Source organism: Aristolochia californica, unplaced genomic scaffold (assembly GCF_029961685.1).
Source record: "Aristolochia californica isolate CCGP_79_NKW_82.1479 unplaced genomic scaffold, dmAriCali1.0.hap1 SCAF_3, whole genome shotgun sequence".
In the NCBI taxonomy this organism is placed as follows: Eukaryota; Viridiplantae; Streptophyta; class Magnoliopsida; order Piperales; family Aristolochiaceae; genus Aristolochia; species Aristolochia californica.
Window position 1 is genome coordinate 4,775,594 of NW_027181992.1, and position 21,061 is coordinate 4,796,654.

Consider the following 21,061-nt stretch of genomic DNA (forward strand, 5'->3'; position numbering starts at 1 on the left):
GAAGACGGTATCAAACATCTAGACCATCCATTTCCAGGTCCACACATTAGCAACAATATCTGCGGACCCAGAGTGAGCCGACGAGTCCTCCCGCCAGGGCTGAGATGTCATTGTCAACCACAACCTGTTTGTTAATATAGCCCTGGCGGGAGGACTCGTCGGCTCACTGTGGGCCCGCAGCAGCGGGGTGACAGCAGTATCCAAGCTCTCGTGGGAACGAATCCATCTCCTGTAATTATTGGGTTACAAGGGCCCACAAATTTCAAATGGTGGGCCCTTCCTATTTAAGATCAGACTGATGGAAGTTTTTAAAAATTGAATGCAAAAATACAGCGGCTGTTGCTTTACAAGTAAAAGCAATGTAGCGTGACTCAGATGACTCACTGAGTTCTGTGGTCAAACTTGAGATTTAAAAACAAATAACTATGCTAGAGATTTTGTTTAAGCAAGAACAGACATCAGCCGAGAAACAAAGTATTCGAATATCTATTTTTTCTTAATTTGTGGAGCAGATATTCCCCCAGCAATTCTTCGTTAGACGGTAAAATGTTGAAATAAGTTCATCGTTCAATCCACAGTGTATGTGAGGTACAGAATTTATGAATTTTTAATAAAAGTTTAACCATCAGAAGAACTCATCTTACTGACGCTCCAACTCTATCGCGGGGAATCAGGCGTAGTTCCAAACCATGCTTAAGGAAGACATTTCCTGCACAGACAAATGTCACAGCTTTAGTTACCTAGCAAAACGCTTGTAGCCTTGCCAACTGCAAATCCTATAAGAGTCCAGATGATGCCATCTCCAGTCACTACGAGATGGTTACTTTAGAGCTGCCCTACATAGTTTGAAGTCCTCAATGCGAAACAATTAATATGATTTTTTTTATTTTTTTTAAGTTTGAAGCCATCGAATAGAGGGGCTCCTACTCAACAAGAGTCACCGTACAAGAGCCAAAACGAAGAAAAGAGAAGACAGTAATATCCAACTGCCATGGACCACAGAGCTAGGCAAAGGCTCTAACTCAGGCAATTTACTTGCTGAAAAGAGGATGTCAGTAATGGGTGAACTTTGGAAGCATTGAAATGCTCCAAGTGATCACCGTTGAAGACCAAAAGTAAGGTCCAAGCCAAGTAAATGAGAATGTAGGAATAAGACTACTATATGATCCAAAAGAGCCCCTTTGGCAAACCCGGATATCGTCAGTAATGCCTTTGATGTAGGCACTATCAAGGAGAAAGAGGAAGTCAGAATCCATCAGAGCACATATCGAATTGAGATTCCAAGATCTCGAATTGCCATCAAGGAAGAGAGATCTTTGGAATAAATTTTGTGTGACTCCTAGCAATACTATGATTTATGAAAAAAACACGAGCAAGGACACCCTCCTAATCTCCTGTCAATGCCTTGTTAGCTACCTCTCCTGGCATGGGTGCAAAATCCATTTGCAATATCAATAATAAGCTTACAAATAGATTTCCACAAGGTTGAGGCATGAGAGGGTATGGAATTCGGAGGGATCCAAAATTGGTCATCAAGCTTAATTTGTTACAATGAGCTTCCTCCATAACCCAAATCAATCAAACCTATATCTCGAGAACCATTTCAACAGAGAATTGGTTTATGATTTTAATTTTACAAATGCCAAGACCACCCGTCCACTTAGAAAGGGACATCTGGAAGCGTGGATGTGTTAGACTAGTGTAGGACAGCAAGGACTTCCAAGTTCTAGGGTTCAAAATTGATGTGGGACAGTACGGAATTCAAGTTCTAGGGTGCTAATACCGCTGAATTAGGTTACAAAGGGGATGACAGAGTATTAATTGCATACTAACACCATAGGTAAATTAATTTAAACCATATCAAATTACCAAAAATATGAATAAAAAGTACTAAAGAAAGAAGAAAATCCTAATGGATAAGAAATTTTGACAAATCTTGCAAGGTAAAGGAAACTAAGGTTCAACAGGGCCAAAAACATTCCAAGATCCACTATTTCGGCAGCTTTTCTCTTATGTCGGCCCTCTAGGCATATCCGACTCTACGTCTGTAGAGCTTCATGGCTTCCTCTCCGGTCTCCGCGTCTTCAGAGACAAATGCAGCGGTCCTCTTCATATCGAAAGAGACTCAAAAATGGTTATTGGAAGGTGTGAGAGTGCATCCCCTCCCCCGTAGCGGCATTGGGATACCTTTCAAGAAATTTTAGAAATTACCTCAATTGTATCTTGTATTTGGACTCACATTCCGAGATCCGCTAATTTGGCAGCAAATGTGCTTGCCAGGCAGGGAGCTACCCTACAATCGCTGGTTGTAAGGGACTTGCTCCCTCAAATTTTGTAATTTCTCTCGTTTTATTAATACATCTTTTTCAAAAAAAAAAAAAAAACACAGGGCCCAAAACATGCTGGGGAAACAAAAAGGAAAAATTTTCCACGTTTATCCTACTTTGATTTAGAAAATCTAAACCAAGGAAAAGACAGATTTTGATGAAAGAATTAAAGATGAATGTGTATAAGGGAAGGACAGCAGTTGCACTGAACACAAGTGCTGAGAGTACTGAAAACAATGCTGAAATAGAATAAATAGTACTGAAATTGAAGAAATGTGTGTAAAGTCGGGATAAAACTAAAAAAAAAATAAAACTTCTTTTCTTGCTGAAATAAATAAGGGAATGAAAGGATAGAGAAAGAAGAGATCTTGGAAAGCAAAATAAAAATAAAAAAAGTAAACAGAGAGTGAGAAAGGAGGCATCACACCTGATCTAGTACTCACACCCTAGCCAACAATATTCAGGAATTTCATTTATTAAGTGTCAATTAAAGACTCTAGTAGCTTTAAGTAAGCCAACCCAAAACTTAATAGCCCAGAGTAAAACAGATTACTGATTAAAAGCGAGAGTTAAGATTAAAACTTAAAAAGAAGCCTAATAGACTTTAAACCAACACTAAAGAGACCCATTAAGCTAAAAAACGAAAATTACAAATAAATCCAACTAGATCTTATGGGCCCAAGAGAAAGCACAACTAAACATTAACTTGAAAAAAAAAAGAAATTGGTGATGAGCTTTATTAAGATGCAGATGAAAAACATGACAGGATACACAGGGACAGAGCCCTAAGATTACAAGAGGAGAGAGTTTGCCGGAGCAAGAATCTCGAGGGAAACTCCAAGCTTAGCTAGGTGATCAGCTAGATGATTAACTTCTGTAAAGACACAACTGAATTGCATAGATTTATGGGCACACAAGTCAAAGACATATGATGGCCTCCAGGTGGGGTGTTGCTTTTCTGGAGAGCTAGGAAATAACATTCGCTGAATCCCCCTCAATGATCATTTATGCAGAAAACTTTTGAGATATTAATCTAAGGCCCCCACGAGCTGCTTTTGCTTTGGCTTCAATTGAGTCATAATGGCCTAAGGGCCTTGAACACATAAGGAGGTTGGTGTCATTGTGGTCTTTGATTCAGCCCCAAATTCCCACAGGACCATGGTTTCCGAAGGAGGAGCCATTGAAGTTCGTGATTCATCCAATGGCAGAAGGCTGACAGCTGATCGGCCTTGAAGGAGAGAAGTCTTGAAACGAGCTGATAGGTCTCCAATGATTTCTTACAATAGAGCTGGGAATAGGAGGCATAGTTTTTATAGTGGAGGCCCATGTTAAGTTGGAGTATGTTACAGCCTCAATCACATACCTATAGAGCTGCTCTTGTGCTGAAAAGTTTGCTTGTTCCTTTCCATCCATATATTCTAAATCACAGCTACGAAGGCAGATTTCCATAGGATTTTTCCATGTTTTGGGAGGGCATTGAGAGCCCTTGACTGATGAAGTTTGTAAATGACTGAGGGAAGCAGGTGGCAACACAAAATCTTTTAAGAATGGCTCGCTAGATTGAGGAGGTGAAGCTTCAATGAGGAAGGATATGACCCAACAGTTCTTCCGGAATCCCACAAAACTTACATAATGAGTCCAGAATTACCTGTCCTCTTCTACTTAACTCAACACAAGTTAATGCTTTCTTATGAGCTGCATCCAAGCATGATAGACTTCCGAGGCTGTATTTCTTGTGGAATTGGCTGCAATCTCAGCATAATATGAAGCCAAAAAAAAAAAAAGGTCCGAGCAGCAGATAAGCTCCAGATTATGTAATCCTCTCCACAAACATTATCTGGAGCTTATCCACTGCTTGGAGATCCTCTCACCCAGCCAGGAATTTTTCCATCTGAGACCTTGTTAATGGAACAGAAACTTCTTTGTCCCTTACAGAGTTGAATAAGAGAGGAAAGGCTTGAGGTAATGTGTCAGATCCAACCCAAAAGTGTGACCAGGATTTCATGTCAGTCCCCTTGCTTACATGGAATCTGTAAAATTTGGAAACTGTTTGCCTCTCTTTCATTATGGCCCACCATATTCTCGATGCATTGCTTGGAGAAGGATGGAAGGGATCCATATACTCTGAGTGATATGTATTTATTTTCTATGACAACTCTCCACAAGGCTTCTTTTTCTGTAGCAAACCCCCATAGCCATTTGGCTACAAAAGTCGAGTTCACCAATCTGATTCTCCTGAGCTCCAAACCACCATCCTTTTTACTTCTGCACACTTGATCCCATCTGACCAGCAAGTACTTGAATTGGTCTTTTGTGCCCCACCAGAGAAATCTTCTTTGGATTGCCTCAAGTTTAGAGGAAATTTTGGCTAAACAAGGGAACTAAACATACCTCACTTAAAATTAAAAAGAAATTACAAATAAAATTTAGTCCCTAAACCTACTATTGATAAAAAAAACTCAAAATCTTGGACTCCTCATTGAACCAAATAGCGAACGAAGAACATCTTTTTCTTCCTTGAAGTTGCTCGAAACTCTTGATCCCTATCACAGACACTACAGATAAGAGTAATTTTGATGTAATTGGGAAATATGGGGTATTTTAGATAAAGAGATGGTAATGTGATCACTTAATTGTGATTAGGATTATTGAGGACTATTTGTAAATCGAAAGATTGGAAAATCTGGAAAGGAAGTTGATATCCAAGAGGGATTCTACTTTCCTAATCCACATGGTCTCTCTTTCCTAGATGGAGGAAGAGATCTAAAAAGCATTACTTTCCTAGTTTAGATAAGGTGGTTTCCTGGTTTGAGAGAGTGACAGAGGAAAGTTTCCTAGTCAAAGTCCAACTTATAAATCATCTATAAATAGCGGAATCGATGTCCTTGAGGAGCAGCTATGTTCCTCAAATTTGTTTGTTCCTTTCCCTCTATGCTTCTTTGTTTTTTGTAAGCCACAAATTCATTCTTGCACAACCAAACCACTCAAATGTGTCCAGGGTTAGGAACTAAAGTTATATTCCTAACAGATTTCATAAGGATTGTTCAAGTGGCAAGAAAGAGAAAGTTCATGCACTAAGCTGCATTTCTTTTCTCGAATCTCTCAAGAATAGTATTCCAAAGAGATTTGGGGTGGCAGCCATGAAAGAGAAGGACACCAAATTGATGGAAGAACTTGAGCAACATCGAGAGTGGTGGCATGCTGACTATTAAAGACTCATGCAAATTGGCACCAAGCAACAAGGCATTTGACCAATTCACATGCTGCTCCAAAATGAGCTCATTAATAGAGAGAAGAGTTTTGATATTGGTGATTTGGTCAAGATCCTCATAAAAAAAACAAACTGTGTTGCATAGGAATTTGAGGCTTGACACTCCTACCAAAATGGAGGAGCTGGAAGGCAGCATCTATCAAAGGGAAAAGAGAAAATACAAGCAAGAACTTCCCTCATAAAGGGGTCACCTTATTGGAGGCTGCAGGAGCTATTAGAAACCCATACAAGGTTCCATTGATAAGAGACTGAAACAGAAGATGTATTACACCAAGCCTATTGCCTATTGAACAAAATGTAAAATATGATTGTTTTCAAACATTTCTCAAAATAGTGTCTTCACTTGCTCGAAATGAAGCCATAGCAGCTCAAACCCACAAAGTTCCACCTAAATAGTCCATACAAAACCATAATGATTTCCAACACAGAAGATTACCTTACATTTCTCTCTATTTACAAACTTCTTCTTCAAAAAAAAAAAAAAACTATGACTCTCAATGTGATAACAGAAACCGAAGGAAAAGTCCATTGAACAATTCAAAAAAAGAATTTAATGAGAATATGAGATGAATAATATAATGAATTAAGTGTAAACAATAATATGTACACAATTAGACACACCTTAGAAAACATGCATTTGGAGTAGATTTAGATTTCTAATCGTGAAGATAGAAATGACACCTTATAGTTGTGACAAAAGGATCTCAAAGATGTATGTGTTAAAGTCCTAGGCAAGAGTACTTTCCAGGAGGTCACCCATCCTAGAATTACTCTTGCCCAAGCTCGATACCTAGCCAATACAACCCGAAAAAACTAGTCATTTAAGGTGCGGAAAGCCAAGTACCTAACTCAGACCACAAACTCTAACAAGAGTGGACGGAACCACTCTGACAGTATGATCTGCCCATTAGATCCCTCTCTGAATGATGATGGTTTCATTTAAAAAAAAAAAAGCAATAAACAAGGTGATCCTTCTTTTGAATTAGAAACGTAGCCGATCCAAATTCCACATACCTAATTGCAAGGTTTCAATTTTTCTAGTTCATGATATTTTCCCAATGTTATAATTGAATGACAGCAAGGGACTAGTGTTATAAACAATACTAATTACAACTGTTCAACAATCTTCACAAGCATTCCAAGTTCGTTACTGAGATGAAGTTCTTGTTTCACTTGAATACTCAGGCAATACACATAAATTGATCATAGAATCAACAGAGAAAACTAAAAATAACAATGTCCAACAACAAGGTTTAAGAAAAGTCACAAGGATTCTCACTATGTTATTTGAATATATATACAAAGTACTTTGTTAGGATCCACATACTTATAGAGCTGGAAACATAATTAAGGTTCTAAAAGATGGTCATTGACTCAGTTTACTTGCCGAAGTTGGTATGCAGTATAAATCTAAATGAGCCAATGTTGTTTATTTAGAAAACTATGACATCAAAGTAGACAGAATAAAATATAAATAAACATTGTTTTGCATTGAGTTGAAATTTCAACGGTATTTTCTTAAAATTAACAGTTTGCTAAAATACCTATTATAAATTAATCCGAAGCTTGATAGAGTAACAAAAAAATTACCTGCACTTTGCTGCGGATTGATACCTACACCATCTACACACAAAACAAAGTCTTGTCATAACATTGCAGCTTAAGAAAGGGGCGATAAAAAAGAAATAGACAGATGTGACTCAAACTAGACCACAATATCCATGTCTTCAATAATCACCGTCGTTAAGTCCCATTGATCAAGCGCACTAAAAAAATACGAAAGAATTCATATTGTAAAAAAACCTCAGTCACATAAGTAAAGTTTATACCATTGGTGATGATGGCGCTGGTTTGCGGAGGGACTTTGAATTCCTCGGCAGCGAATTTCAGAACTGCCGTGAAAGGAGCGGCTTCCGGAACACTAAAACTAGAAGGCATCAATGAATAAGAAAAAGTTAAAGAAATCGGAAAAAAAAAAATGAATAAGCTAAAGAGAGAAACCCCAGAATAGAGTTTGAATTTGATAGATAATTACACTTTAAATGGAAGTTTAGGATCGGAAGTGAGAATCACTTTGAATGAAACCTTTCCACCTCCCGCCATTAGATTACGTGAATCCCTCTCTCTCTTTCAAACTGACCTCTTAATCTAAACTTCCCAGGAGACTGGCAAGAGAGCGAGCGGAGGGTGGAATGGAACTCAGGCGGTCGCGCGTTCCAGAGTAAAATTCTTATTGTATGGACCGGGCAGATTTGGAAGGCTGGACTCGAGTCTAGGCAGGGTGGCTCAGAAAACTCGTTTACAGATAAATAAATAAATAAATAAAGTGTAAACATAATTTTTTGTCATCAAATGCTCAGGAATTTAAAAAAAAACATATAAAATTATTTTAAATTTTTAAAAATAAAATAAAATTAAAATTCAATAATAATATGTTTAGAGTCTCAATTTTCACAATAAATAATATTTTAAAATTTTAAAAGTATTTGATTCAAATAAGTTGTTTAATTAAGTATGAGTAATTATAAGTAAAATTAAATATGACCATTTTATTAGAAATCAGCTATAAAAATGCTTGATTCTTTTCTATTTATTATAAAAATATTAATTAATATATTATAGACAAGAAATTCAATCGTCAAAATTAGGATCCCTAATCAATGGATGAGATCAAAAGAACTTGATCACTAGTTTGCCGCTATTTTATTACCATCTTGGATCCACTATTAGATCAAACTTTCATGTCCAGCATTAGGTAGAGACAAACACCAACAATGAAGTTAGTCGATGAATCAGAGAACCAAATTAGAGGTCGGACCTTACATCACTTGGAAATTTTATAATTTTCTTTTGTTCTTGTACGATAAACGGCGTTGCTATTTCACGGATCGACTCCTTTGTACATCGATAAATATATAACGAAACTATTTAGAATAAAATTTTTAAGTTCAGTCAGCTTACCATATGAAGATAGGTTAATTTTTTCAATTATATATGGATGTAATAAAATTTGAACCATGTGAATAAACCACTAATGACATGGTTGTAAATGAAATTTGAATATGTACTTCTTCAGAATAACTATTTTTTACTCTATAATCATTCAGAACACAAAAGGCTGGTTTAATGGCAAAGAATAAGCAAGTTTTTTTCCACTTAATAAATCCTTCCATGGAGAAGAGGACAAAAAACGAAGAGGAATTGAAAAACAAGAGTAGAAGACAGTCGATTCTCTACATTCCACTCCATAAAATCGTCACAGTGGAAACAAAGAGCAGCGCTATCCATCCCAATAATACAGACTTGGAGGCAACGGAGTCACTGCAGACAAGCTTCTTGTCATGGTAGGTGCACACCGGTCTCTTCCTACACCGAACCACGCACCAAGCATTAGAAAGATTTCTTCTTCTTCTTCTTCCAAGTCGAACGAAAAATTGAACAATCAGAGACAGTCGATGGGCTACGTTGAGTGCTTACCTGTTGGAGCAGAACGTAAGAATATAATCCGTGCTGGAGCAAGTGAAGATACTGGTTGGGTCGTCGTAGGCATAACTGTACGCCGTAGGACAGGCTGCCTTGAACTTCTTCGAGTAATACGAGGGTTGGCAAGTAACTGGGTTACCGTAGACGCCCCTGCAGCAGTACTCATCCTTGTCGAAAACTTCACACGCGCTCTTGCACCCCACGGTTTCTCCATTGGTCTTAATGGCGAGCTCTTGCGGGCAGTCTTTCCTCAGGTCCCCGTCGCAGCCGGCGACAGTGCAGTTACCTTTGCCGTTGACAGGCGTTACGACTAAGGGCAGGTTGAAGCCGTCGACGAGGCTGACGTCGTAGTAGTCGAGGGAGGCCAGGGAGAACTCAGCGAGCGTCGCGGGGTTTTTGCCGGAGGCGGAGCACCTGAGGGAGTTTCCACAGCCGCCGGTCTGGCAGCTGCCTTTCCCAGCTTTGTCGAAGTTACAGCCTGTTCGGCCCCAAATCCGGCCCACCCAGCCAACCGGGGCGGTGAATACGATGGACTGACCCGATTTCAGGGGGAAGCCTCCGCCGCCGAAGCTCTCGCCGGGCGTGACAGCCGGCCAGATTGTGTCTTTACAATCGTTGATTAGTGTGAAAACTCTCGCTGATTCCGACATTTTCAACTCTGGGTCCACAAAGATGAAAACGATCTGTTATTTTTTGCCGTTTTACCGAACCAAAATTTCTAGTGGCACTTTTGGTAATCGGCAGAAGGAGAAGACAATTCATCATACAGAAACCCAAAATACAAAAGAGAGAACAGCTGTTTACCTGACAACAAAAGGATCACGAACAAGGCCGCGGTGAGAACACTGTGACGTTGATCCATGTGTTTCTTCCCTTCAGCGCGCGAAAGAGAAAAAAGAGAAAGTAAACAGAGACAGAAACAGATATAGATGACGATGCTTTTTGAGATTGTTTCAGTACTGGAGAGCTTAAAAGGCGAGATGAAGAAGGGGAATACGTGCGATGCGAGTCCATGAACGGCCGTCCAAAAAGCGACGGACATAAGGCTACCTTACTTGTTTCATTGCCTGATTCCTTTCTCAACCGTTTCCGGTAAGTTCCACTCTCCTTTTCTCCTCTCTCCCCTGAACTGCTCTTCGAATCGGTTTATCTATTGAGAAGGGGAACACAACTATGCAACTTTGACTGGTGTTTTTGTACAGTCTCTACTTTGCAGCGTTTGCTTCTTTCCCCAGAAAAAAAGGGAAGTTTTAATCTCGTCAAGAATTTCAGTTTTATCTTTTTCAGTGAGGATTGAAAGGCGATTTTCCTCTCCAAAAGTCCAGTGAGTAATGAAAACAATGGAGAATGTAACTTCAAAAGGTTGATATTAGATGATAATTCTAATATCTTACGCATAGAAAATTGCCACAGAGTGCTTTCCACTCAAGGTTTTAAAAAGGAGATATTCCTTGCCATCCCTTTTTAGAAGAGTGCAACTCAGCATCGGAAGCTTTGGAAGTAATAATATTGAAGGTCCCTCTCTTCATATTCTAAATCTCCATAGAATTCCGAGTATTTTTCCTTGAGTTGTGATGCTTTCCTTATGAAATGTCCTCTTGGTATGAACCATGGTGAAAAGGGTAAGGAATAAGAGGAAAAAGGTCAAAGATTTCTTTCCTAGGTGAAGGAGAGAAAGGGGCGCATAAGATAGGCATGGAGATTACGTCGGTGGATATGTATCAAGCTTGTTTGTTTGCTAGGAGATCTACCAAAGTGAACTAGAATAATCATCTACAACCACTAAGATGAGACTCTTGCTATTTAAACTTAAGGTACAAATAGGCCTAACTAAATCTATGCGGATTAATTGATGAGATTGAGTGATAGAGACTATGTTTTGTGGTGCTTTCCAAGTTAGCAAACATGACAGTTTTTTCCTTAATCAATCTTTGATTTGGTAGTCTCCTCACTAGGTTTTTCTTTGTCAGTTTGTTCAAGGAATCTATTCCTACGTGTTTTAACCTTTTAAAACGACATGCAAAATCCAAGTTATCAAAATACGAGTATAAGATTCATATTTCAAACATGTACTATTCTTCTGGTTTGATTCTTGGCTGTTGTTACCTATGAACCGTGATGCGGATGGAGCAATTTCAGTCCTGCGACATACACAGGCTTCAATGCTTTTCCAGCTTCACACCGTAGAGACGCGCCAACCTATACAAGGATCCATCATGCAACACGCTGTCCACTGTTCCACGCTTCTTGAAGTTCGATGTCAGAGTCTCGTTTTGCCGCTTGTGAAGCTTCTCCTCTTCCTCTAGTTGTTGCTGCAAAGAACTCGAGAAAGTCCACAAATAAACTAAAACCCAGCAGGGCTACTCAAATGCAAGTTCGAGAAATTTCTCTGAGTGGAAGGATATCAAAACTACCTGCAGCAGTTGTTCAGCTTCACCGGCATGCCTCCTGATCATGCGTCTATGAAGCCTTCCGCTCTCAAAATAGGGGTCGCTAGGATTCACCCACCGGCCCACTATCTTCCTACCTGGTGGATTCGGGCGATCCACAAACATCTCAGCTTCAGCTGGTTCCACTCTCACAGGCCTCGGCATCCCACAGATCATAAAGGGGAGTTCTTGCAGGCCTTCAATTATGGACTTAGCGTCCTTCTTGCTTTCCATCTCCACCAAGGCACACTGTGGGATGCTCCATTTGGTGTAGTTAGGGATGAACTGGATATCCACAATAGTTCCAAACTGTCCAAGTGCAGCACTTAGCACTGCTTTTGTAACATTCATCGAGAGATTGTCTATGTAAATCGTCCTCCCTACCTTCTCCAAAAATTTGGCATAGTTCTTCTTGGCAGCAGAGGTGCTCTGGGATGAACCCTCCATTTCAGTACTATACCACTTTCTTCTGTCATGGAAGTGGGTTAGGGACAAGTCAGGACTTAAAATCGAGTATTAGGATAAAGAGAGAAAGCATATTGCGGACCTGAGCATAATCCCTTCATGAAAGAATATGTAAAAATTTCTTTTGATGAAAGAAAAAAAAAAAAAAAACTAATACAACAGGATGCAAAAAAGCAGAACTCTCCCTATGAAAACATTCTTGAATTTCTTTCGCTCTGAATGTCTTGTTTGATCTGGGCCCTTCAGTTATCAAGAACAAATTTCATGTGGAGCCATTACAAACATCAAGTAGTCATGAACAAGGTATAAATCCAACTCAGAGAAGAAAGAAAATTGCGGCGAAGCAGACTTCACAAGTTTCATATTTACAGCAGTCATTCAACCTTCTATACTTGGAATGCTCTCATTCAAGCCCTGGAACGGAGAAATTACTCAAACGAAGAAATCAATAATCCTTCCAGATTCAACAGAATCTAAAGTATGCCGAAATGCCTTCAGAAGTGCGCACATTCTCGAAGCCCCGACAGTGCCATTTTTTTTACAAGAGAGGAACATTTTTATGAAGCATGACAAAGGAGGTATTTTCATAGAATTGAAATCCCGTTTCTGGATTTGATAAAAGACGAACTGTAGCAATCTCAAGCCCAACAGTCGTGTTCAAGAAAAGCGCAGCACAAAATTGCAAGTATATTCATGAATTCTGATATTCACAATATATAAATAAACACCAAAATCCATCGTTAAGCGTCAATAAGAAACAGAATTCAGATCCCAAATAACTGCTTCCCATCTGCTTTAGAGCAATGCGCTAATCCTACTTTTGACTGATAAGAAAACGAGAGAAATTTAAAGAACATTCGTCGCATGTTCTCTCTCAACAACTACCCAAAAGTAAAGAAGAAGAACATCACCATCACTAATGCAATATTTATACCTATTCAGCCATTAATAAATAACAAAAACAGAAAAGAGCTACAGAAGAAAAAACAAGAATCTACAAGAAAAGAAAAAGGAAAACACAAAAATGAAATGCAGTAGAGAGAGACTGTAGACAGGACAATAATAACCTGATTTCCACGAAGCCCAAACAAAACGACCACACACAAATTAGAGAAAGGAAACCAACAGAGACGGCTGATGAGGAATCAAGAACAGAAGCAACACACAGAAATAATTTAACTGACGCACTGACACCGAGAAGGAGGAGGAGATATCTTCAGAGATTGTGTGACGCGAGCGGAAGGTCCGCTCTCCTGAGAGAGAGGAAGGAGTCACGTCGAAGTAATGGCGTATACGGTATCGTGGTCGTGCAGTGGTGGCGTGGTTCGTCTTCCAAAGTTCTGACGCGCCGTTTCATGTTTGTATCAGCCGTGCATATTTGGCCTAATCCGATTTTGGTTCAAAATATGTTACACCCCCACGAAGGTTAAAGCCAATTTTACACCCATGTAGGTGTGAGTGTGCATGTGATAAAGCCATGAAGATGACATGTATAATATACACATTAAGGAGGTGTGACATGTGGTTTATGATCATATCACATAGGATTCCAACGAGACCATTATTAAAATATTAATATATTTTAAAATTTTGTTGAATAATAAAATATAAAGATTAATTTATTAATAAATTAGAATCTATAAGTAATTATGTACAAAGTCAATGATTATGTTATTTACATAATATAATTATGCTATAATTAAATATAAATATTTAAATAAGTTACTAAAATCATTAAAGTCGTATGTTTCATATAATTAAATACATTTTTTATTTATCTAAGTAATTTTAATTTTTTCAAGTTTATAAAATAAATATATAAAAATAAGAAAGGGAGGGAGAAAATATATTCCTCTTGTCCTATTGAAGTCTCTCTCTACTGCATAAAATAATTTCGGCTAAAACTCAAACTTTAAATAAGGCTCATTAAGTATAATAAACAAAACTCGAGATTTTCCAAGCTCAACTTGTTAGCTTGTGAGTTGACTATTTAAGAATAGATTTGCTTATGAAAATACCCTTTAGCCTAATTATTCTCGTCGGCTCTCTCTTTAGGTTGTTGATGGTTGCTCTTATTTACCTCAGACCTCAAAGGTGATTGGTTGTTCAACACTTTTGGGCCCCTCAATATCCGGTGTTGCTGTTTGACAATGGAATAAATGCTAGTGATGGAGAAGTTTGCTCTTTCTATAAGGTTTGTTAAGCTCGCTATTGTACATTAGTATGCTCCATTATAAAGTTTTATACTCTTTTACAATAACATGCAATTAAATGGTACTGAGCTCATCACCAAATTCTCTCTATTCATTTTTGTAATTTTTTTTTATTTTTTTAGTTTTAAATATATGTTGAGCTCGACTTGAGCTCCAGTTCGTTTAAGGCTCAATGTTAAGCTTGAGCTCAAGTTTGAAGTTTCAAGGTTAAGCCAAGCTCAAACCTATAGGGTTTGACTCAATGCTACCCCTACTCACCGAATTACGGTTAGTTGTAAGAGAAAAAAGTTTGAACATAATCTACACTTTATGTTTATGTATACCCTTTTGTAACAAGTCAGTGTTTTTTACCTATTGGTAATATCATTAGTACCTATTGATGGTAATACACCTATCTACAACCAATGCACCACCAACAAAAGGTCTTATCTGGAATAGGAACACCAAACTAAATTTTTATTTCTTCATGAAAATGAACAAACACATCAAATACTTTAGACTTGTTTTTTTTTTTTTTAACAAATGCACCATGCATGGATCCCATATATCAAAATTAACCACATGAAGAAGAGAATGACTCTATTTATCGACTCAACCATAATATGAAGGAAGATGGTGTTTCCCCAACTTACAAGACTCACATTCAAATCTTGGACTTGATGGAATTGAAGGAAATAACTCAAAAATCTTTGTTCCAAATGAATGTCCTAATCGAAGATGATAGTCATATACAGAAGTTTGATAATTAAGATAAGAGAACACATAAAATTTTGCAAGAAAGAGAAGGCAAAGTGTCATTCTTCCTTCATGCAATAACTCACGGCTCTGTAGTCTCTGTTATGAGGGGGAAGGAGAGTTTTCCACCTGTCTTGACTGCTCTGTACTGTCTTCTTCATCATATTGTGATGGCTTTTTAGGGCATAGCTCTGGTTTTTGTCCGTTGACGAAATGATTGACCTGGATCTGGAACCCGAAGAGAGGTTGAGCTAATCGAGTGCAAAGATGGGTTCCACGCGGGATCCTAGAAATCACCAAAACCACAATTTGAACCAGAGGTCAACTCAAGCCCCATAACAGACCTTGCAAAACCTTACTCCATTGCTAATGATCCTTTGCTATAATCAAGAACTTGGACCCCCTAAAGATCCAAAGTCTCATTAGGAGAATCCAATTAGAAGTGAATGATAAAGAGTGCCTTTAATACTCAGCCATAACCAGTAGTAGTTCAATGTGTAGCTCCAATGGCCTGTATCACAGGCCTACCAATCTATCCTCCTTTATTGAGTACTGGGGCTCTATCAATTGACTTTGCACACATGAGGCAAACTGCATCATGGTTAGGTTATTTGGGAAACTGGGTTTCCTCCAAGATACTCTTCTCTCTCTTCTTCTTCATAAAAAAAGTCATGATTTCCGTTACTCACGCTAAGTCTTAGCAAGTGAAAACTTCCCTTTTCCCATGTTGCCATGTGCATTCACCACTATCTTTGAGATTATGACACTGTAAAGCGAAGCTACACTTTGTATAAGGAGAAAGGCACAGACCCATTTTGATCCCGGTGGTCCTTGAGAGAGTGCTCAGACCTTGTGTCCTTCCCTATCTTCATAAGAGGTGAGTAGAGGCCCTACTGTGATTAACTCTTGGGAGATGATGCAGCCATTTGAAGGATCTAAACTATCCTATAAAAGGGCTGTTTTGGTGGGTTCAATGAAAAAAGGGTTGGTATATTTGGGGTAGTTTTGTTCAGGGCCCAAAGAAGCTTTGCTTTGGAGAGCTCATTACTTTTATAAATGAGAAAAGTGAAAAGAGAATGGAGAAAAAAAAACTGAAAGAAGGTTGGGGATCTTTTATCTGTATAAGGGTCTTTCTCTATCAAATTCGGCACTGAAATCTCAGAGCTAATAAATAAGCTAGAACTACTCTGATTGATTTCTTTTAAGCAGAATGCTGGCACAGTTTCCACTAATCTTCATCCTTAGAAGCAAAGAGTTCCATTGCTAATGATTCACATAGTTTTTTAGGGATAGATTTAATCTAATGGAGGGTCCTTTAGCAAATAATGAAAGACAATAATGACATAAATGGAAAAGATGCTGCAACCGACCAGCACAATCCCCACTTATTAGACCATTAACCTTTTTTTTCTAAAAGAAACGAAGCAGTTTCTTTTCTGTTCAATCTTTAATCAGCAATCCGATGAAGGTTTATCAAAACCCAACTTCTGCCAAAAAAGAAAAAGCCTGATCATCAAGTATTACTGCAGGGAAACACTTGAAATTCACTCACATACAGGGAGAGAGCTTCTTAGTTAAAATCCAAGCAAACCCTCCATTTCGGACCAGGTTGGTTGTAGAAGCTGCTGTGAGGAAACTGAACAAACTGGAAAAGAGGAGAGGCAGGAAAGTATATTTAAAGAAGAAGAAGGCACAAATGCTAGGTGGTTGTAGTTGTATCTGCTCCTTCAAAGTGAAGGCACTCCAAGCAGGTCATGTGGCACACAGGTGGGTGGATTCTCCGAGCTCCTTTCTCATACCCAAAAACATCATTAAGTGTTACTAAGATGATTAAAGGTCTCTGGCTATCTGTTCTTTCAAGTTTCCAGTACTTTGGTCAAGTCTCTCAACTAAAGCCTCTGGGACCCATTTAAGAAAATTAGAGGTGGGTGTTTTATCCTAATATCTTCAGCTTTTAGGAAATAAAACAGGAGATATCTGAACTCAGGTAGATAAACGGAAATTCATAAACCAGAAAAGAGAAGAGCAAAATAATTAGATGGAGTAATAACAATGGGGTTAGCACTAAACAAAGCCAGTTGTTACACGAGTGGTCTAATCATGCGAGGCAACAGGCCACCCTTCCAAGGCAATCATTCAACTCTCTTTCGTTCACATTTCTTTAAGCTCCCACGGCTCACATCTCTGCTCTACCGCCTCGTGCTCTACCCTTTACAAAAAAAAGACAGGGGTAGGTCAGCCCGCTCGTGGGGCACTGCATGCTAGGAGGTCCCTCCAAACCCACTTCCACACTGTGAGAGAGAGAGAGGGGAGGATCTAAGGCGGAGGAAGAAAACCCTCTCGCCACCTTTATAAGCTGTGTTGCCTTCTCTCCTTCTCGCTCAGACAAAAACACAAAGATATGGCGTCGGAGAAGGTCGAAACTATGATAGCTGGCAACTATGTGGAGATGGAGAGAGAAGGTGATACTAAATCCTCCAAGAGCAAGCTGTCAAAATTCTTCTGGCATGGTGGATCCGTCTACGATGCATGGTTCAGCTGTGCTTCGAACCAGGCACGCAAAGTCATCCTCGTTCTCTTTTCTGTTTATCGGCAAGCAGTGCTGAAGTACTGGTTCTTCGGCCCGTACAGATGCAGTAGTTGCAGTTTTAATGCTTTGAGTTGTCTTCTTACGAGTTTGATGGAAGGAGGCTGCTGTGTCTGTTTGTCATTGTTTACTGATATCAGAATCGGTCTTTTCTTTTTTCCTCCTTGGTTGTTGAATTATGAGTTTTAATTTCGCCATGGCGCTACTTTTTACAGGTTGCTCAAGTTCTTCTCACATTGCCATACTCATTTTCGCAATTAGGGATGTTATCCGGGATCCTTTTCCAGCTCTTCTATGGCTTGATGGGCGGTTGGACAGCCTACCTGATTACTGTTCTCTACGTTGAGTACAGAACCAGGAAGGAGAGAGAGAAGGTGGATTTCAGGAACCATGTAATCCAGGTACCTGTGCCGCATAAATTGCACAAAATTAATACTTTTTTTTTCTTTTTCTTCTGTGGATATCCTCTATTCTTTATTGATATTGAGACGACCTCTCACTCAAATCGCGGATAGCTCTCTCCTTATTAATTCCTGGTTTCGTTCATCAATAAGCAAAGATAAAGGGGTATACATCTCAATATTTTATTGCTGCAGTGGTTTGAAGTCCTGGACGGGCTTTTGGGGAAACACTGGAGAAATGCTGGTCTATTTTTCAACTGCACTTTTCTCCTCTTTGGATCAGTGATTCAGCTAATTGCATGTGCAAGGTAATCCATTCAGAGTTGATATCCATAGTTCAGCTTTCACTTTTCAGAACTTTTTTTGCATTTTTCTATTGCTGATATTCTCCTGCCCATTCTTATGCAGTAACATCTACTACATCAATGATAATCTAGACAAAAGAACATGGACTTACATCTTTGGTGCCTGCTGTGCTACGACAGTTTTTATCCCCTCATTTCATAACTACAGAATTTGGTCATTTCTAGGCCTCTTGATGACCACCTATACTGCTTGGTACTTAACCATCGCTTCCCTCATCCATGGACAGGTAAGATCCTTTTCTTTCTCATTTTTTCTTATAATATTTAACCTGGTCCTGAGTCCCCTGACACAAGAAGATGAAGGAAAGAACACCAAAACTCATGCTCCCGTTTTCCTTTTCTTCTGTTTGGAAAGGCTGAGGGAGTTACACACTCAGCACCGGCCAACATGGTCTTATATTTCACTGGAGCCACCAACATCCTCTACACTTTTGGGGGTCATGCAGTCACAGTGTGAGTCCTGTTTTCTTTTCCAAAGAAGCATGGGTAAGTGAATATTAGCATCACTTCCATCTTACATGACACGCGCCTCTTGTGGACTTGCAGGGAGATCATGCATGCGATGTGGAAGCCGCAGAAGTTCAAGCTCATTTACTTGTTGGCAACCCTTTATGTTCTAACTCTCACCTTACCTTCTGCAATTTCTGTCTACTGGGCATTTGGAGATGCGCTTCTGAACCACTCGAATGCTTTCGCTTTGCTGCCGAGGTCTAGATTCAGAGATATGGCTGTCATCCTCATGCTCATTCATCAGGTGAGGACTCCTGAAAATACCCACATCTAGGAGCTTCTGAACCCATAACTCTCCTTATCTTTGGTAAGAAACTGTAGTGGTAACAAATGATGGTCGCATTTTATTTAATGGAAATGATGAGATTCCTGGAGATTTAATAATGCAGCTTGTAGGACCCCTGAAACATTTCTGTTCCTGTAAATGTAATCAAGTCAGATGATTAAAAAATCTACGCTTGATAGGGAAAAAAAGCAAAATGGAGTAAGGGGTTATTTTCATTTACGTTTTGGACTGGTTGATTGCAGTTCATAACATTTGGATTCGCTTGCACACCGCTGTACTTCGTCTGGGAGAAGCTCATTGGGGTGCATGAGACAAAGAGCGTACTGAAACGGTCCCTTACCAGACTCCCAGTTGTGATTCCGATATGGTTCCTTGCAATCATATTCCCCTTCTTCGGCCCCATCAATTCCACAGTTGGATCACTTCTAGTCAGCTTTACAGTCTACATAATCCCAGCACTGGCACACATGATAACTTTTGCTCCTGCTTCTGCTAGAGAGGTTGGTTATCTTATTCACATTTTTCCACTCTGTTCTTCAACATTTTACCAAGTATTTCACTAGCTCGTTTAATTCTATCCTTTGCAGAATGCAGTAGAGAGAGCTCCATCGTTTCTGGGAGGTTGGGCAGGGCTGTACGCCATGAATGTGTTTGTGGTGGGGTGGGTTTTGGTTGTGGGATTTGGCTTTGGAGGGTGGGCAAGCATGCTCAACTTCATCCAGCAAGTGAACACGTTTGGGCTATTCACAAAGTGCTATCAATGTCCTCCTCGCAAGGCTTAATTGGATTGCTAATTTATCCATATAGTAAAGCATAGTGTGTTGTAAAGGGTTTGAGGGTCCTGTAAGGTTTTTATTTTTCAAGTAAATGGAATGCAATCCTTTTGGGGATTCTCCCTCTTGTGCATTCGTCATTTTCAGTACAAGATTCTTATTTGATGTCTCTTTACGAGTGAGAGAGAGAGAGAGAGCTGACCACATGGTTGTAAAGTGTACTACTAGTAGTCGCAGTTCTCCTCATCTGCTTCCTTCTTTTACTCAGCTTTAAGCTATGTGCATCTAAAAGCAAAGCCACTGTCATCAGAAAAGAAAATTTGAAAGAAACAAGAGACTGATAGTCACAGAATGGGGTAGATGAAAGGCAACAATTTCAAAGCTAGTTAGAAACGGGTCCATCACCTGTCCAATCCTTGTGAGGGACCAAGGAACTCTCTTTTTGCCCATGCCTGGAGACGATCAAGAACATATCTGTGCGTTTAGTGTACATTATACTTGGCCAAAACTGATTCAATGAATGTTCTCGAGACCATGTCAAGGACAATCATCCAAGGAAGTGGTCTATTTTCTAACAACTGATAGACCCACAGACACTTTAAATAATAAATAGACGTATAGCAACTTCTACCGTAACGACTAATCGTTGAGTTAAAGAAGGGCCCAGGAGAAGGGAAAGCCTGAAACGCTCTCCTGTTTTTACATCTTGTAAGGTTGCGAAAATGGAATCAGATCTTTGAGCAGGTCTCTAATCTCAAGTCACCCGCAATGGAAGATAAGGAAAGGCATGTGGACGGTTCCCTTATCAGCTTGACATTTCGTCGAACACATTTTAATAGGGTATGTCCTGACGTGATTGGCTCAATCATCCGTAGACAGATGTCATTTACTACAGAGGGGCCAACTTCTTCACAAGGCAACATGGGTTTGGTCAATGGAGGACCCACGAACGGATGGGATGGGAAGGAATATGAGAGGAGTTTCGCCCTGCTGCTGCCTACTCCCACCCAGAAAGGTCAGTCCAAAACTGGGGCCATATCTTTCCTTCCAAAAGGTGAATGACAAATTGAAAAGGATGGGGACAAGGGTAAGGGAAGAGGCGGGCAAAGCGCAAAGGAGGAGAGAGATGGGTCTAAAGGGGACTCGGCAGTGATGGTCAAAGGAGGTTCTGTAGAAGCTTCTCCACTGCCTTTATCACTCAGATACAGAAGCAAGA

The 21,061-nt window shown here is 39.5% G+C and overlaps 4 protein-coding genes across 8 annotated transcripts; 1 reads left to right on the plus strand and 3 right to left on the minus strand.

The window, feature by feature from the left end:
- Nucleotides 1-475: 475 nt before the first annotated feature.
- On the minus strand, nucleotides 476-7,844 carry LOC137960457 (ubiquitin-fold modifier 1). The gene is made up of 4 exons (XM_068808093.1): nucleotides 7,634-7,844; nucleotides 7,428-7,525; nucleotides 7,189-7,221; nucleotides 476-709 (listed from the first exon to the last, which is right to left on the minus strand). Exons 1-4 carry the CDS (start codon nucleotides 7,699-7,701, stop codon nucleotides 636-638), a joined length of 273 nt encoding a protein of 90 aa, XP_068664194.1. The 5' UTR covers nucleotides 7,702-7,844; the 3' UTR covers nucleotides 476-635.
- Nucleotides 7,845-8,732: 888 nt separating this feature from the next.
- Nucleotides 8,733-9,948, minus strand: LOC137960305 (pathogenesis-related thaumatin-like protein 3.5). Of its 2 annotated transcripts, none has more exons than XM_068807889.1 (3): nucleotides 9,886-9,948; nucleotides 9,076-9,739; nucleotides 8,733-8,960 (listed from the first exon to the last, which is right to left on the minus strand). In XM_068807889.1, exons 1-3 carry the CDS (start codon nucleotides 9,941-9,943, stop codon nucleotides 8,879-8,881), a joined length of 804 nt encoding a protein of 267 aa, XP_068663990.1. In that variant the 5' UTR covers nucleotides 9,944-9,948; the 3' UTR covers nucleotides 8,733-8,878. The 2 variants fall into 2 exon arrangements, with proteins under 2 accessions (XP_068663990.1, XP_068663989.1); XM_068807888.1 differs by having other exon boundaries at nucleotides 8,733-8,964.
- Nucleotides 9,949-10,928: 980 nt separating this feature from the next.
- On the minus strand, nucleotides 10,929-13,428 carry LOC137960539 (ASI1-immunoprecipitated protein 1-like). Of its 4 annotated transcripts, none has more exons than XM_068808189.1 (3): nucleotides 13,164-13,428; nucleotides 11,496-11,976; nucleotides 10,929-11,393 (listed from the first exon to the last, which is right to left on the minus strand). In XM_068808189.1, the coding sequence occupies exons 2-3, from the start codon at nucleotides 11,955-11,957 to the stop codon at nucleotides 11,241-11,243; spliced, it is 615 nt and encodes a 204-aa protein (XP_068664290.1). In that variant the 5' UTR covers nucleotides 11,958-11,976; nucleotides 13,164-13,428; the 3' UTR covers nucleotides 10,929-11,240. The 4 variants fall into 4 exon arrangements, with proteins under 4 accessions (XP_068664290.1, XP_068664288.1, XP_068664289.1 ...); XM_068808187.1 differs by having other exon boundaries at nucleotides 11,496-11,979; XM_068808188.1 differs by having other exon boundaries at nucleotides 13,043-13,428.
- A 3,767-nt stretch (nucleotides 13,429-17,195) lies between these two features.
- LOC137959118 (auxin transporter-like protein 3) lies at nucleotides 17,196-19,978 on the plus strand. Its single transcript, XM_068806427.1, has 8 exons — nucleotides 17,196-17,477; nucleotides 17,726-17,911; nucleotides 18,107-18,219; nucleotides 18,320-18,503; nucleotides 18,632-18,729; nucleotides 18,823-19,030; nucleotides 19,315-19,572; nucleotides 19,660-19,978. Exons 1-8 carry the CDS (start codon nucleotides 17,325-17,327, stop codon nucleotides 19,852-19,854), a joined length of 1,395 nt encoding a protein of 464 aa, XP_068662528.1. The 5' UTR covers nucleotides 17,196-17,324; the 3' UTR covers nucleotides 19,855-19,978.
- Nucleotides 19,979-21,061: the final 1,083 nt, after the last annotated feature.